The following is a 12806-nucleotide window of genomic DNA, read 5'->3' as shown; positions in this document are numbered from 1 at the left end:
AAGGCTTAGGGTTCGTTTTAAGGTACAGTCATCCCACATATTCGGTACACTCACAAATTCGGAACACTTTTGTGGTAATTTGTCAATAGGATACAGCGCAGCGAAAAACTGCCTCCAAATTGCCTATTCCATCATTGTGGGATGTTATTGTGCCTCCTACAATTGTGAAACACCTGAATTTAATTGATATTTTCACAAAAAAAAACTATGTTTAAAACATCACTAAGCATGAGTTTTAGTGGTTTCAAAGTGAGAAGTCATTTTTTTTTTGTAAAAAAATATGTACTCTTGGAGAGATAAAAAAGTTTGTTTACACTGTAAGAAAAAAGTGTTCCGAATTTGGGTCAAAGTTTTTCTTCAAAAACTTCATATAAATGGTAAAATTTGCAGATGTTCGATACAGCATTCGAAAGATCGCAAGAAAAGCTTTCACATGAAGGAAAAAGCAAATCATTATGTTCAATTATCGATTTTTTATGATTTGTTGAACATTGGCAGATTTGTAAACTGTTCCGAATATGAGGGATGACTGTACCACTAAAGTCGAAATCTGGTCAATTTTCATATTTTTTGCCAACACTTCCAAAAAATGTCGCGCAACATAAATTGATGTAGCAAGGTAAGACAATTCGAATTCTGAAACGGAATCTAACTAGAATCGTATACGAATTCCTTTTCAAACACAGCAACCTTGTTCGAACCGGATGTTGTAGATTTGTTCAGATATCCTAAATCATCAAGAGCTTCCAGAAGTTTAGGTCCGTGAGTGTACCGCCGTAACAAGCAAGAGGTCGATAGATTTCGACTCCTGATCATATGCCAATAACTTCAGTGGGTATGGTAGACTACTTTGTTGATATGTTGGGATATCCAAGATCATCATGGTTCCTGCGGGTCTACCACCGTAATAAGCAAGTGGTCGAAAGATTACGACCCAGGATCATATGCCAATAGCTTCAGTGGGTATGGTAGACTACTTTGTTTATACACAGAAAAAAATATGTAAATTTACACAGCACGTAATTACTGTTTATTATGTAAACTCACTCAATGTAATGTTGAAATATGATGTAAAGAGTAAAAAGTCATGGAAATTACTCCAATGTAAATCTAAATCTAATGTAAATCATGAATCTAATGGAAACGTTGAGCATGGAAACTCAAATCTGATGAATTTCTACCCGTGTTCGGCTTCCTGTAAATTCCTATTTAATGTAAATCATATATCCAATGTATTTCTGCCAAACGTTGCCTTCAAAACTACCCGAACTAAAAATAGTAATATTTGGTTCTCTTTCTATCGCTCTCATACTTCGCTGGCCCACTGCCTGAGCCTCGCCCTGAACAAGTTGATGCTTTAGCCGCTCGTTTATAAAATGCGAAGATGGCTCAGTCGGCAGCGGGTAGCAGCAGTAACACCGAACATTCTACCCGTCGTCCGTTCGATTCCAGTCCAGCGTTATTCCACTTGGCCGTCGACGAGAAAGCGTCCCCTACCTGTGAAACAACTTTTTAAAATCCGAATTTCCTTTTGCTGCCCGCTTAACTCATTTTAAAATAGAACATCCCTGACTGAAAAGTCCGTCGGACGTCCGTCGTTTGTCGTCCGTGCAATCGTACGACGTCGCACGACAATGTCGCATGACTTTCGCACGAATGTCATACGTTTTTGCACCAAAATGTCGTATTTGTCGTACGATCGATCATCGAAATTGTTCGACATTGTCGTACGACATTCTACCGACGTCGCACGGTTTTGTTATTAAGGATGTCGTACCTTTGTCGTGTGCTGTCATTTCGGATTTTTAGGTTATGTTATAATAAAATGAACATTTTTTTTTTCAAATTTTAAGGCTTTATTCAAAGATAAATGTCGCTTTATCACCTACAATACACACAAAACAACAAAAAACATTGAGTTTCTAATATTATCTGGCAACGTAAAAATGCGTGTTCAAGTCTGATTTCCTTTCTTTCTGTTTGTCCGGCGGTGATGAATGTCAGCTGATCTCTGGGAGGAAGGGGACTGCACCGCATGCTTTCGGGATGTTCGATGACGCCAGGCCATCCTCTGGGGAGCTGCACCTCGTGCATTCGATGGTGGAGTTGAGCGCCAGGCCTGCCGGTTCTACGGTGGTCGTTCCGACCTTCAGCGCGCGTCAGTTTGGCGTAATTTAACACCGAATAATCATGTACCTAAGTCAATAGAGAAATGAAAAGGAATTGAAATAAACATGTTCTTTTTTCAAATATTCAAACTTACGCTGATTGGTCCAGCAGGTTCTGCACCGGCGTATTTGAAAGCCATGACCTCCGAGGAACAGCACCACTTGCGTTCGATGGCGGTGATGAGCGCCAGGCTTGCCGAGTCTACGGTGGTCATTCCAGCAGGTTCTGCACCGGCGTATTTGAACGCCATGACCTCCGAAGAACAGCACCTCGTGCATTCGATGGTGGAGTTGAGCGCCAGGCCTGCCGGTTCTACGGTGGTCGTTCCGACCTTCAGCGCGCGTCAGTTTGGCGTAATTTAACACCGAATAATCATGTACCTAAGTCAATAGAGAAATGAAAAGGAAATGAAATAAACATGTTCTTTTTTCAAGTATTCAAACTTACGCTGATTGGTCCAGCAGGTTCTGCACCGGCGTGAACGCCAGGTTTGTCTCCTGACCTCTGGGGAGCTGCACCACTTGCGTTCGATGGCGGTGATGAGCGCCAGGCTTGCCGAGTCTACGGTGGTCATTCCAGCAGGTTCTGCACCGGCGTATTTGAACGCCATGACCTCCGAAGAACAGCACCTCGTGCATTCGATGGTGGAGTTGAGCGCTAGCCAGGCCTGCCTGTTTGCTGAACGCTCGTTTGGAGGCGGAATTGAAACGCCGCCCTTTGCAGGTTCTGAAAGCGAGGTCGAGCTTATAAACTTGACGTTCCTACGTGGAAAAAGAGAGAAAACCACTACATTGAATTATCTATGTAATTAAGTAACCTAACTTACGCATGACTGATTTCTTAGAATCATTGTCTGTAACAACTCGTGGCTTTTAAAATAAAGTCAATTTTTAAAATTATTAACAATCAATCCTACACTTGTTCGTCATCACTTGCACTTGACATTTGACCATCGTTTTCTGCCTCGTACCTGGTACCAGCGTTGGCAGATGCTTCTTTTTCCTTTTTTCGCTTAAGGTTAAGAGCAACAGCTTGATTAAATTTTTTGAACTCATGTTTAATGGCAGTGTTTGCTGTTTCTCGCGTAACGCCAAATCTTTTTAAAATAACATCTATAATTATTAGGGTGGGTCATTTTTTTCGAAAGTGCTCGGATCCGGCTGAAATAATGTCCATCTTGTAGAGGGTACCCAAAGGGACTCTCATACCAAATTTGAGCTCATTTGGTTGAAAACTGGCTTGTCGCTCGGGGGTTGAAGTTTACATGGAAATTCCTATGGGAAATGTGTGATTTTACTTCAAACGCTCCTACAAGCTAAGCGACAAACTTTAGTCCACACTTACACTAGGTAGCCGTGTCGGGGGTGGTCCAAGGAACATTTTTCTCTAAGGGTTCATGGTCATCTGTTCAACCCTGAGCTTGCGCAAAGCCGAAACATCCGGCGACGCCGGAATTCTTCGAAATCTCAGTTTTAACGGTCAACGCATGCTACAAACTATGACAGAAGCATCGTTTGAATGAATGGAAAACGCGACCCCAAACGTCAAATCACTCAAATGTTAGCAAAATAAAAGGTTCAGTATTGTGGGTTTTACTTTTTGCATTAAATAACTAATTATTCATAATTTTTTCATGCTTATTTCTAGAGAGAATTATTCGATTTAAGGTATGCAAGAAACACAATTGAATAAAAAAAACCCTTTTTGCGTTAGGACTTCCTGGAAGGAAACAGTTAATCGTCGCCTTGGGGCAGTGGAATCGACGGCAAGGGAGGACATGGTACAGGTAGTTACGGTTGGAATTCGTGGATGGAAGTGGTTGCTCGACGCACAGGGCCAGCGGAATAGCCGGCTTGGGGTTCGTCTGGCAAGTCCAGCGGCATCGTCGGCGAGATGTTCACCGGAAGAGCCATCGGGATGGACAGGACATGTTTCAATTGACCTTATCGAAGCGGTTAGCATCGGTTTATCAGGATAATATTTTTATTTGTAAGAAACAAACTAAGAAAGTAAAGCTTTTTTATTTTGTTTATTTTTTAGACCAATAAAAGTTATTTTATTGAAGTTTACTAAATATCTTCAACTTTGTATCACTTGAACGCTTATCTTGGCCGGGTTGATGATATGGCTCTCGTAGAAATCAAAGCTCCGGAACGTGCAGGCGGACCATTCTGGACTGGACCAGTTCCACCTCGTCGCTGTCCTCTTCAGGCACTCCTTCCAACTTCTCCGCCACGTGTCCTTTTCGAATCCATTTTTGGCTTTCATTTGTTTGACTGGAATCGCCGAAGGCCCCCCCCCCATCTTCTTCGACCCGATCCATGTTCGCTTGTCGCGGCTGACCCGCTATTCGCCCTCCTCGCTTGCAAATTTCTCCAGAAGATCCTGGCAGTTGAGATTTTCCTCCGGTTCCCAGGTGTTTTCAGAATCCTCGCAACACTTCCACTTGATCTGAAACTGGACCTTTTAGCGCCGAGTTCTCTTTGTAACGACACGCTCAACGACGAACTCGGGTTCGGAGGCCATGTTTATTTTCAAATTGCCTATTGAAAACCATTTTATTTTTCAAGAAAAAAAAACGCTTTGTTGGAAAAGCGCAAACCCTTACATTTGCTTCCAAACAGTGAGTTGACGTTTGGCGTCGCGTTTTCCATTCATTCAAACGATGCTTCTGTCATAGTTTGTAGCATGCGTTGACCTTTAAAACTGAGATTTCGAAGAATTCCGGCGTCGCCGGATGTTTCGGTTTTGCGCAAGCTCAGGGTTAAACGGATGACCATGAACCCTTAGAGAAAAATGTTCCTTGGACCACCCCCGACACGGCTACCTAGTGTAAGTGTGGACTAAAGTTTGTCGCTTAGCTTGTAGGAGCGTTTGAAGTAAAATCACACATTTCCCATAGGAATTTCCATGTAAACTTCAACCCCCGAGCGACAAGCCAGTTTTCAACCAAATGAGCTCAAATTTGGTATGAGAGTCCCTATGGGTACCCTCTACAAGATGGACATTATTTCAGCCGGATCCGAGCACTTTCGAAAAAAAATGACCCACCCTAATAATTATATATAATTATTAAATTAAAGGCAGCAAAACTAAAAAATTATATAATGTAAATGTATAATGTAAAATTTGACTACAGTACTTGTTCGTTAACTGGGATGAGAACGTAGCCCAATCACCGAATGCTGCTCGCTAACTGGGCTGAACGAGTAATAACGATGCATCTTTTTTTTATGAAATATAAAAATAAAAGGGTAGCGGCTTCGGCTGCCGATCCCGATGATGCTATGAGACGCGGGTTCGATTCCCGCCTTATCCACTGAGCTTCTATCGGATGGTGAAGTAAAACGTCGGTCCCGGTTTCTCCTGTCTCGTCAGAGGCGCTGGAGCAGAAATCCCACGTTAGAGGAAGGCCATGCCCCGGGGGCGTAGTGCCAATAGTTTCGTTTTTTAAAAATAAAAGTTACTCAAATTTAATTGCAATGCTTACTTTGCATATTTATTTAATTGTGACTTGAAATCAAATAAAATTTGAAAAAAGTTTTCAGTTGCTCTGCAGAGTGTTGCGTCTTTTAAATTTGACCTCAGCACTTCATCGTTATTTTGCAGTAAAATCTTTAATCTTTTGAGCGCGTTGGATGGTTTTTGACAAAGAACTTTGTCCTAAGGTTTCTATACGTGGTGTCAATCCAAAATTTTCGCGAAGCGAAAACGTTACGTGACGAATTCCCCTCTCGGCAAATTTCCCCTCTTTTTGGTGCACGCTGGTTGGATGAACGAACGTTTCCCAATCAGTCGATCGAGAGACGTGAGATTGATGTATCTAAAATCTCCCCCACTCCACCTCATAATTTTCGGATCGTCGACGAGCCAACAAAACTCGGCTCGGTCGGTCCCGAAAATTCATTCTATTGCTGGACGACGACGAGGACACATCAGAAGCAGATGGCCTGGTGGCCCGGTAGCAGACAGCCTGGAGGTCCGGGAGCAGATGGCTTGGAGGCAAGGACCAGCTAAGACATGCCGGTCACGTGAGTCGATCATTGGAACTGGCCACCACCTGGAGTGGCCGGAGGCCCCGCGGATGTTCCGATGGGGGGACATTTTCCGGACCGTAAGAGTTGTGGCCAAGGGGTTGGAAACTCTTAGAGCTATAATTATTATGTCAACCAGTATATCAAAATATATGTCAGTATACTTATTATTTCCTTTACATATCGCCAGTATACTTACCAATATACTGAGAGTATCTTAATATACTAACAGTTTATTGCTTTTCGGTTAGTATACTAACAAGTATACTGGAATATCGTTAATATACTCAGTATTTTAAGAAAATATTAGAGTTTCCAGCCCCTTGGTTGTGGCAATATGGGTATCAAACTTTATGGTTTTTGATACTGGACATGAAATTTGACATTTTGGCAGTAGTGGCCACAATCCGGAGTGGCCGGAGGCCCCGCGGATGTTCCGATGGGGGACATTTGCCGGACCGTAAGAGTTGGGGCAATATGGGTATCAAACTTTATGGTTTTTGATACTGGACATAAAAAGTTGCTTTTGGCCATTATCTGAAATTAAGCAGTTAAAATATGCTAATGCTAAGCAGTTAAAATATATTACTTATTAGGCAGGGAGTAATAAATAGACTACTGCAATGCACATTTTTTTGTGCCACTGTGAAAATCTGTTTCTGGAAATTTAGAATAACTATCTCGTAGTCATTAAGAGCCCTGTAAAAGGTAGTTTTTAATGTCTGCTGTTTAAATTTCCTTTACTGCCGCCGATTGCTTGCAACAGCCTTGCAAAAACATTCCCGCATCTTGGTAACTTTCGAGTGGTGAAGGAAAGTAAATTGATTTCACTTCGATTTCTATTTCAGCTCCACTTGCAATTTCCGTCCCCTTAGTTCGATAGGACGGTTATTATGAGGGGGGAATTTGGACCGGACATTCTAATCGAAAATTTCAACAATCATCTTGCAAAGTTCTTTGTCATACTGGTCATGTGTAACATAACCACCTGCACCTTTTTTTATAAGGTCCTAAACATATGTGAACATTCAGTTATCTAAATAAGGTGGAAAAGGGATACATTTGCTAGCAGGACTTAAAACCATCAAACCCTACACCCTCCCCCCTACCCGTCAATATCCCCATCCCTCCGGTTCCACAATATCAATTTAAAAACATAAAGCGAAAACTTACCTGGGATTTCCAAAAACAGGTCTTCTTTTGAGCACCAGCCACACATTTTTCATGTACGTAGCAACCAGCAATTTGTTATATAAACAACACAAACTAAAACAAAATTTGTTTTGATTTAATCATAACTATATTGATATCGATATCAACTTTATACAGATTTGCTGTAGGAGTATAAGTGCCGGATTATAATCTATACTTGTAAGCTGTTGATTTCCCGATGTAGTTTCATCTGTTTACAATGAAATTATTCGATATCAAGCCACTTTTCCAACACCAATCGCACAACAAAACACTTTCCGAAAGCAAAAGATAAACGATACGACACGCGAGCGCGAAAATAAACCAGAAAAACATTTTAAAAAACGGAGAAATCATTTTATTCCAGCTGCACCACAATTTAGAAAATTTTCTCTATCACGTCAGAACAAGATCGACACTCTGGTTACAACTTTCAAAGGAGCATCGACTAAAAATGTCGATCGCTCAAAAAATCGATGGAAAAAACGATGTCGGACATGTCGAGTGTTTGTCGCACGTTTGTCGTCCTTTCGACCAATCGATATCGAAACGGTAAAATCAAAACCGCGCGACAGCTCGCACGACGTGCGACATTTTTCAAACAGGGATAGGCCACACCCTTTTCCTACTGCAATCCAAGTCGAGCTTCTCATTCCCATTGGCCAATCAGAATTAGTTGATTTGAACTAATGTAAATTCCAAAAGTAATGTAAATTCCAAAACTAATGTAAATTTTCAAAACTAATGTAAATTTCCAATGAATCTAATGTAAATTTCCAATGAACCTAATGTAAATATACATCATTTATCATGATACCTTTTGGTACATGATAAATAATGTAAATTTACAGAAATATTTTTTTCTGTGTATTCCAACTTCTACGTGTTTTGAAAATAAATCAAATATCAAAAACTTTCCAATGCGTGTTATTTAATAAGAATAATAAGAAATAATCCAATAAAAAAAGTAGCAAAACCCGCAGTAAAATTCATGTAGTTTCTACGTGATGCTCATGTGGATTATGCATGAAAGGTCATGCACAGCTCACGTGAGTTTCATGCTTATTCTACCTGATGCGATAATGAAAAGCCATCATGGGTTGGCAAGCTGCAGATTTAGCATCCACCGGGAATTCACGTCAATGTTGCCTGATTAACTTAATGGAAAAAAATCACTTATATGTTCATGCAGCTTTGTGGTGAAAATTATTTTGAGTGATAGGCTGCTGAAGAATGAGAGACGTGAAAAAATGAGCTACACTCACTCAATTCGTGTCGTATGACTGACTCGTAAAATCCTTTCTAAACACTATTTTAACTATTTTTAAAAAATTTAATGTTTATAGACTGTACAAAACACTTAAAACAACCATAACTAATATTTAAAATAACATTTCCACGCATAAATACAAACTTTTTGTGTAAAAACTTGTTTCTTTATGTGTGTGCGTGCAACGTCGAATGATCGTTGGTCGACTACCGTAAACTGGGGTCAATCGGGACACATGGGGCGAATTGGGACAGCAGTTTTAACCATGCTGGAGTACAATATTTTGATTTTTCTGGTTGGTTTCGATTAGAACAGACTCAGGCCAACAAAATGTGTACATTCATTTCCAAATTTAAAAGCTTTAAGTGCTCTAAAAACTGCTGTCCCTATTCAGACTGTAGTCCCGATTCACCCCAGATTACGGTACTGCCTCGCATTGCAGCTGCTCAGTGACTCAGTGAGCTAGGGCACTCCCGACTGAGTCGGGTTTGTTTATGTCAAGGTTTTGCGGTTCAGTGAATGGATCTGAAAAAATCGTGAATGCCTCGCCGATTTTCGCGTCATGACCCCTGACATTTTCAGCACTGGGGACAGCAGTTTTTACACTCAAAATCAGAAGTATCCCTCAAAAGGGTACTTTCAATCCTCAAAAAGGATACTTTCTATCCTTTTCATAAGTTCACCCGGCGTCACCCTTTTAAAAGGGTATGTCAAAATCAGTACATTTTCGATACCCTTTTAAAGGGTGACGACGGGTGAACTTGAAAAAAGGATACTTTTTACTTTGAGTGTAGAGCACTCAAAGCTTTTAAATTTGGGAATGGATGTACATATTTTGTTGGCCTGAGTCTGTTCTAACCGAAACCAACCAGAAAAATCAAAATATTGTGCTCCAACACGGTAAAACTGCTGTCCCAATTCGCCCCATGGGTCCCGATTGACCCCAGTTTACGGTACTCCCCTTTTCTATTTGGTGAATATTGGAATCAAGCTATAGCTATCCAGGTTTTTAAGCGAAGATGGCGTTCGAATGATGAACGCCCGAAATGTCAAAATCGCGCAGTAGCACCAACATTAGAAAAAAATGTGACTGTCATGCCATGGCACACTTGTTCCGTAATGTTGGTACCACTGCGTGATTTTGACATTTCGGGCGTTCACCATAGAGTTATCTAAGGCCGAGCTCACGCACACTAGCACACCATTTGTTTTGCTGGGTGGTACAAAATTTAACCTCAATCTGTTACGTGTACGTACACGCAATACATGCGCACGTAGATAACTCTATTCGAACGCCATCTTCTTAAAAACCTCGATAATTCTACAGAATTTTCTCTCAGAAAATCTGTATTTTTCCAAAGACAACGCCTCTGCAGACGTTTTACGGTTGTTGCAGATATTACGTAGGTAGTATTGCTGGTATCACTGCCCGCCGGTACGGTTGCGGCCGGCCGCCATCGCCGCGCTCATTTTATTGTTTGACAGAAAGAGTCAGAAAACGGATGTGCGCTCATTCTCTTGCTAGTCCTAACGTGGAGTAAAAGTGCCGTGTTTCTGCTCGAATTGCTGTGAAAAATCTTCGCTGTCCCGGAAAAACACGCTGAAATGGCCGACGAATACTTCTATGGTAAGTGGCACGTTGTGTCGCACAGTTTGCAATAATTTTTCCGCAATCGGGGGCCGTATTTCGAGAGATTTTTGCGAAATGCGGAAAGTGGTTGCGAGTCGGCGTCTCCCGCTGCCATTTCGTAATGTGCTAGAATGGCTGCCGAAGCTCAACATTTTTGTGGCATTTTTTCTTCTTTTGGTTGGCGTTTTGGATCAAGTGCCTTTGCTAAATTTAAAATGTCGCTCGTTTTTCATTTTGCACGCGTGATTTTGCTATGAAATTAGTGAACAATAATCATGGCTTACTATTTGCACGTAACCACCCGCCGTTCCATGCTTCTTCTACCCGGTCTTTGCAAAGCGAAGCCACCTCTCGCGTTGCCGCCAACGCCTGCTTTGGTCCTCCTCCTTGTTCACATCCTTTTGGCTTTTGAGCCGGCATCTGTGTCATTTCATGGATTATTTTGTAATTTTTAATCTTCCACATATGAAGCAAAGCAATTTGTCATGCCTCGTGTATTAAGTTACTGAAGTTGTAACAACTTGGTTAGGTTCCATTATTCGGTATCTTTCATCGCAAATGACTAAGAAAACGAGTCAAATAATAAAAATGTAAAAAAAAAACTTGAACTTGAAATAAATATGCAGCTCAGGTAGATGTCAATATTTCATATCAAATGTAAACACATGCCGGATCTTTAAAAAAATATTGAGGTTAGACAATTTGGTTGTCAGGGATCATTCACCAGTCACGTAATCAGTTAAGATCTAATGTTTTTCTATTATTTTCTACAGGAGCTACCTTGAAGGAAGGCAGCAAGACCGTAACCTGGGATCCGGACAACAAGGCCGACGGCTACCCGCGCACACACAAGCTGATCATCAAGCAGTGCATTCTGGGACACGAAGCCGCTTCCGACGAGTTCAACGTGGTTCAGGTGGAGACGATGACGATCCGCGATACGCTGCGCATCCCGATCGCGGTCCTGAAGGTCGGCGAAGCCCGGCAGTGCCGGCTCGATCTGGAGTTCTCCGATTCGCCGGTGACGTTCACGCTGGTCGAAGGCAAGGGACCGGTGCACATCCACGGACAGCATCTGCTCGGATCGCTGGTTGAAGAGTTCGAGGACATGGAGGAGATGGAGGAAGAAGTGCCAGAGGAGGATGAGGATGACGAGTAAGTTCGATAGTGTTGGTTTGCCGAAGCACGATATCTAACTTCATTAACTTCCTTTTCCAGAGACGACGATGAGGAGGGCGGACCTCAGAAGAAGAAGCAAAAGCTCACAAACAACTCCAAGGGAAAACCAAGCGCAGGTCCCGCTGGCAGCAATAACGCCAAGAACAGCAAAAAGAAATAGACTGCCAACCACCAATTCCATCTCACCAGGACCCAGCGAACCTACAGCGATCGCGCACTGTAAGTGAAGATCCGGTTTGCATTTTCCATCCCTTTTTCCTACTTTGAACAACCCTGCTCCTTTTTAAGCAACACTATAAACAGTAAACACACACACATCTTAAACAACCCATACAACCAACAATGATTGTAATTGATTAGAGTGGTGAATAACACGGACATCGATTGAAGAAATGATTGTACCGCTACTTCTTCATACATACAATTCGAACCGAAGACGCAAATTGTGTCCCGACAGACAAAACAAACTAAAACATAAACATATTAAAGGATAAACGTAGATTGTAAGTTCTTTCCTAGCGCCCGAAACTTGCTCCGATTTCTATATTTGTTGGCTTATTTTGTTAACACTTCGAACTGAATAAAAAATCCGGTACAAATGCTTTCGTTTGTACTAAACCGATGGGTAAGGAGCACCAATGAGAAAGTAAAACTGTATACTTCAAGTTAGGTTTATTTGTATTAATGCATACTAGGATGCAGGGTTGTCTATCTTATTCTAAAAAATAGTATATGCAAAAGGATCATTCAACCATCGCGTATGTTTTTTCTCAAAATGTACGCTGTATCGTTTCTACATCGGTACGACTTGTTCATTACACAGTTTATGCAACAAGCTAAGTAGCAAAAATGAGCGAACAATGTGAAGGCGGAGAAGCAAGGGCAAGGAATTTCTGCAGAAAGGAGAAATAAAATATAAAAGTCAATCACCACAAGGTGTCACTTTCATTGTCCGAAATTCAGAAATAAATAATGATGACAGTTGGGCTAACCTCCACTTAGCGATTTGGTTGATCTAGGAGGAAAAATCACCATATTAATGTATTCATGTGTGCATCCATAAAGTACGTCACGCTAAAATCAGCCAAAATTTACCCCTCCCCTCCCCCTTTGTCATGCTTTTTCTCTACTTATAACACGCAATGTAAGACCTGCTTAGACCCGCCCTCCCCCCTAATGCATGACATACTTTATTGATGACGCCTAATGAGTCTGGTGGGAGGCCTACCGGTAAAAGCGGTCTATCATGACTCAGTACAGGAACTGCTTGCATATTGGCCATGGAACTAGGAACTTTCACCACAAGGGCAACAACTGTGGGGGTTCCCACAAG

General features: G+C 41.6%; 2 protein-coding genes across 7 annotated transcripts; one reads left to right on the top strand and one right to left on the bottom strand.

Annotated features, from left to right (window-relative positions):
- Positions 1-1844: 1844 nt before the first annotated feature.
- On the bottom strand, positions 1845-7805 carry LOC119765160. 6 transcript variants are annotated; one of them, XM_038248488.1, is made up of 5 exons: positions 7531-7805; positions 7377-7469; positions 2617-2930; positions 2264-2549; positions 1845-2196 (listed from the first exon to the last, which is right to left on the bottom strand). In XM_038248488.1, exons 2-4 carry the CDS (start codon positions 7427-7429, stop codon positions 2542-2544), a joined length of 375 nt encoding a protein of 124 aa, XP_038104416.1. In that variant the 5' UTR covers positions 7430-7469; positions 7531-7805; the 3' UTR covers positions 1845-2196; positions 2264-2541. The 6 variants fall into 6 exon arrangements, with proteins under 6 accessions (XP_038104416.1, XP_038104415.1, XP_038104417.1 ...); XM_038248487.1 differs by having other exon boundaries at positions 7377-7805; XM_038248489.1 differs by having other exon boundaries at positions 1845-2085; positions 2328-2549; positions 7377-7805.
- Positions 7806-10124: 2319 nt separating this feature from the next.
- LOC6035344 (nucleoplasmin-like protein) lies at positions 10125-12405 on the top strand. The gene is made up of 3 exons (XM_001845503.2): positions 10125-10291; positions 11068-11449; positions 11513-12405. The coding sequence occupies exons 1-3, from the start codon at positions 10270-10272 to the stop codon at positions 11631-11633; spliced, it is 525 nt and encodes a 174-aa protein (XP_001845555.1). The 5' UTR covers positions 10125-10269; the 3' UTR covers positions 11634-12405.
- The last annotated feature ends 401 nt before the right edge of the window (positions 12406-12806 follow it).

The sequence above is a fragment of the Culex quinquefasciatus genome, chromosome 1 (assembly GCF_015732765.1).
Source record: "Culex quinquefasciatus strain JHB chromosome 1, VPISU_Cqui_1.0_pri_paternal, whole genome shotgun sequence".
Taxonomy (NCBI): Eukaryota; Metazoa; Arthropoda; class Insecta; order Diptera; family Culicidae; genus Culex; species Culex quinquefasciatus.
Note: the sequence above shows the minus strand (reverse complement) of the source record. Positions and strands in the feature narration are given on the sequence as shown.